The 2257-nt window shown below is 66.3% G+C and overlaps 1 protein-coding gene across 1 annotated transcript in view; it reads right to left on the bottom strand.

Annotated features, from left to right (window-relative positions):
• COL6A3 (collagen, type VI, alpha 3) overlaps window positions 1-2257 on the bottom strand; it is an 83985-nt gene that overhangs the window by 70133 nt on the left and 11595 nt on the right. Inside the window, exon 3 of the mRNA XM_012725152.1 lies at window positions 7-609. Coding sequence (XP_012580606.1) covers window positions 7-609 — 603 coding nt within the window. The remainder of the gene's footprint in view (window positions 1-6; window positions 610-2257) is intronic.

Genomic DNA, 2257 nt, shown 5'->3' with positions numbered 1-2257 from the left:
ACGTACCTTGCGTGACGATGGTGGGCGGCTGCAGGACAATGTGCCTCTGGGCCACGCCAACAAGGTAGGGCAGCAGCTGTTCCTGGAGCGCCCCCAGGCCACGGAACTCCGGGACCATGAACACCATGTTGTCATTGGTGGCCACGTGCAGCAGCTCCGCCCGGGAGGCGGCCTGGGCGCCGAGGCCGAACGAGAACACGCTAGCCTGCTTCAGGGCCACCACCCCGTCGCCGATCTCGTCGCTAGAAGGCCCGGCGCTTATGAGGACCAGCACCTGGGGGACCCCCTCCTCCGCGCGGCTGCCCCCTGCCCGGGTGAAGTGGTTCTCCACCACGAAATCCAGGGCCTGGCCCACATTGGCCAGCTCCCCGCCGGCGAAGCCCAGGGCCCTCACTGCATCCAGAACCTGAGCCTTGGTGGGGTGGGTGTCCAAGGAGAACACGGTTCTGGGCTCCTCGCTATACTGGACCACCCCAACGCGGACCTGCTGGGCTCCAACTGAGAGTCTCTCAAGGAGATCTACAAGGAAGTCGCGAATGAGCGTGAAATGGGCGCTTCCGGTGTTGTTTGATCCATCAATAAGGAAAATAATGTCGGCGGAGTCTTGTGCTTGAAGAGAGAGAAATGCAAAACAGGTGAAAGCGTTAGGACGGTGCCCGCGTGCGTGCTGGTGTCCGACTGCCTCTGCGCGCGAGGAGCATGCACTGGAGCAGGGCCCGGCCCGGCCCCGCGTGCTGAGGGGACAGGAGCGGCCCGGGCGCACCGGCCGACCGGGGCCGGAGCCCACGCCCGGGGCCCCTCCGGCTTCCGTTTTAGCACTTTGGCTCTGCTGGGGCGACCCCTCGGGTCCTTGTACCAGGAGTCCCCACGAAATTGAGGGGAGGGCAGTCGGAGCCTGGCCTGGGGGCAGCGAGGGACACGCACGTGAGCCAAGGCCCAGAGGGGACCTCAGGCTGGGGCGTTTCTCTTCTCGTCCTCCAGTGACTACAAGAATTTTCTTTGTCCAAATCGACAGCTGCAGAGCGGAATCTGAGGACGCGGGTGACTCATCACCCCACGTGCCCCCAGCAGCTGCCGTTCCTGCTGAGTTTCTTACACGGCCAATGGCTGCCCCCACGCAGCTGCGCCTGAGGCGGCCCCTCTGCGCCTCTGGTCCGACTGACCTACCCGGAGACCTCTCTGCCGGTTTCTCCCGTTCTCGGCCCCCGCGGCCGGGCCCGGGGCCCCGGGGCGGCCGGCCCGGCCCTCGCCTCTGTCCGGTGCGCAGTGGGGAGCCGTGTTAGCGCAGTGACAGAAGCCGGTCATGACACCGCTGCCCAGCCTGAGCCCGTGACCCCAACGCTCCACGCAGGCCTGAGCACCCGCGGGCGACGCAGACCCCGCTCCCGGGACAGGCCGCGCCCCGTTTGCGGCTGAGAGCGGCGTTTCCCAGGGGGACTGAGCGAGGAGTGACCCCCGAAACCGCAGACCCGGGGGACGGTCCAGGGTCCGCTGAAACGTTCCCACAGGAGGAGAAGCGAAATGCGCGTCCCACGGTGGGCAGGGGTGCTGGCCGGCCACCTGCCCTCGGCTCGGGCGGCGGGCGCAGAGGGCAGCGGGCGGCCTCCGCGCCCGGGGCGGGCAGCTTCATGCTTAGGGTTAAATCTCCCTTGCGCTGCCCAGTGCTTTCACTGTCACCATGGAAGCCGGATACAAATCTCGTCTCATGAGTGGAGACGTTTGTCTGGCGCGCAAGTCTGTCTCCCCGGGCCGGGCCACGCCGCAGGCCCAGGCCTCCTCGCTGGGCCCAGGGCCCGGCGTCCTGGGCCTGGGGACACCACGTGGGAGCTGAGAGACCCGCTTGGGGGCTGCCTCAGGACAGCGGAGAAAAGGTGGTCTTTTTGCTACAGTAGTTAAGTTCCTGTCTTTTTAATTCTTGCAAAAGGGTCAAATAAGACTGGGGTTCTACTGAGAACCCCAAAGCGTTTGCTGCTCCGTGGCCCAAGCAGTGGCCCCGAGGGCTGGGCAGGGGCCCTAGCTGGCACATTGATGGGAGGAAAGAAATGAAAGGAAAATGGCGTCCGAATCAGTCGGCCCAGACGCTCCTCGCTGGCGGTGATGGCAATAAGGTGACAGGGGAGTGGGCCCCGGGGAGCCCCGGCCAGTTCTGTCCCCAGAGGCCCGGTCACAGGGCACAGAACAACGCCGGATCATCTGCCATCCCCGGCCGGCGCCTCACGCCAGGACGCCGACATGCCGCGTCAGGGGCCCGCTCGGC

Source organism: Condylura cristata, unplaced genomic scaffold, assembly GCF_000260355.1.
Source record: "Condylura cristata isolate star-nosed mole 26May11 unplaced genomic scaffold, ConCri1.0 scaffold00002, whole genome shotgun sequence".
Taxonomy (NCBI): Eukaryota; Metazoa; Chordata; class Mammalia; order Eulipotyphla; family Talpidae; genus Condylura; species Condylura cristata.
This window is presented reverse-complemented; position numbering and strand designations above follow the sequence as displayed.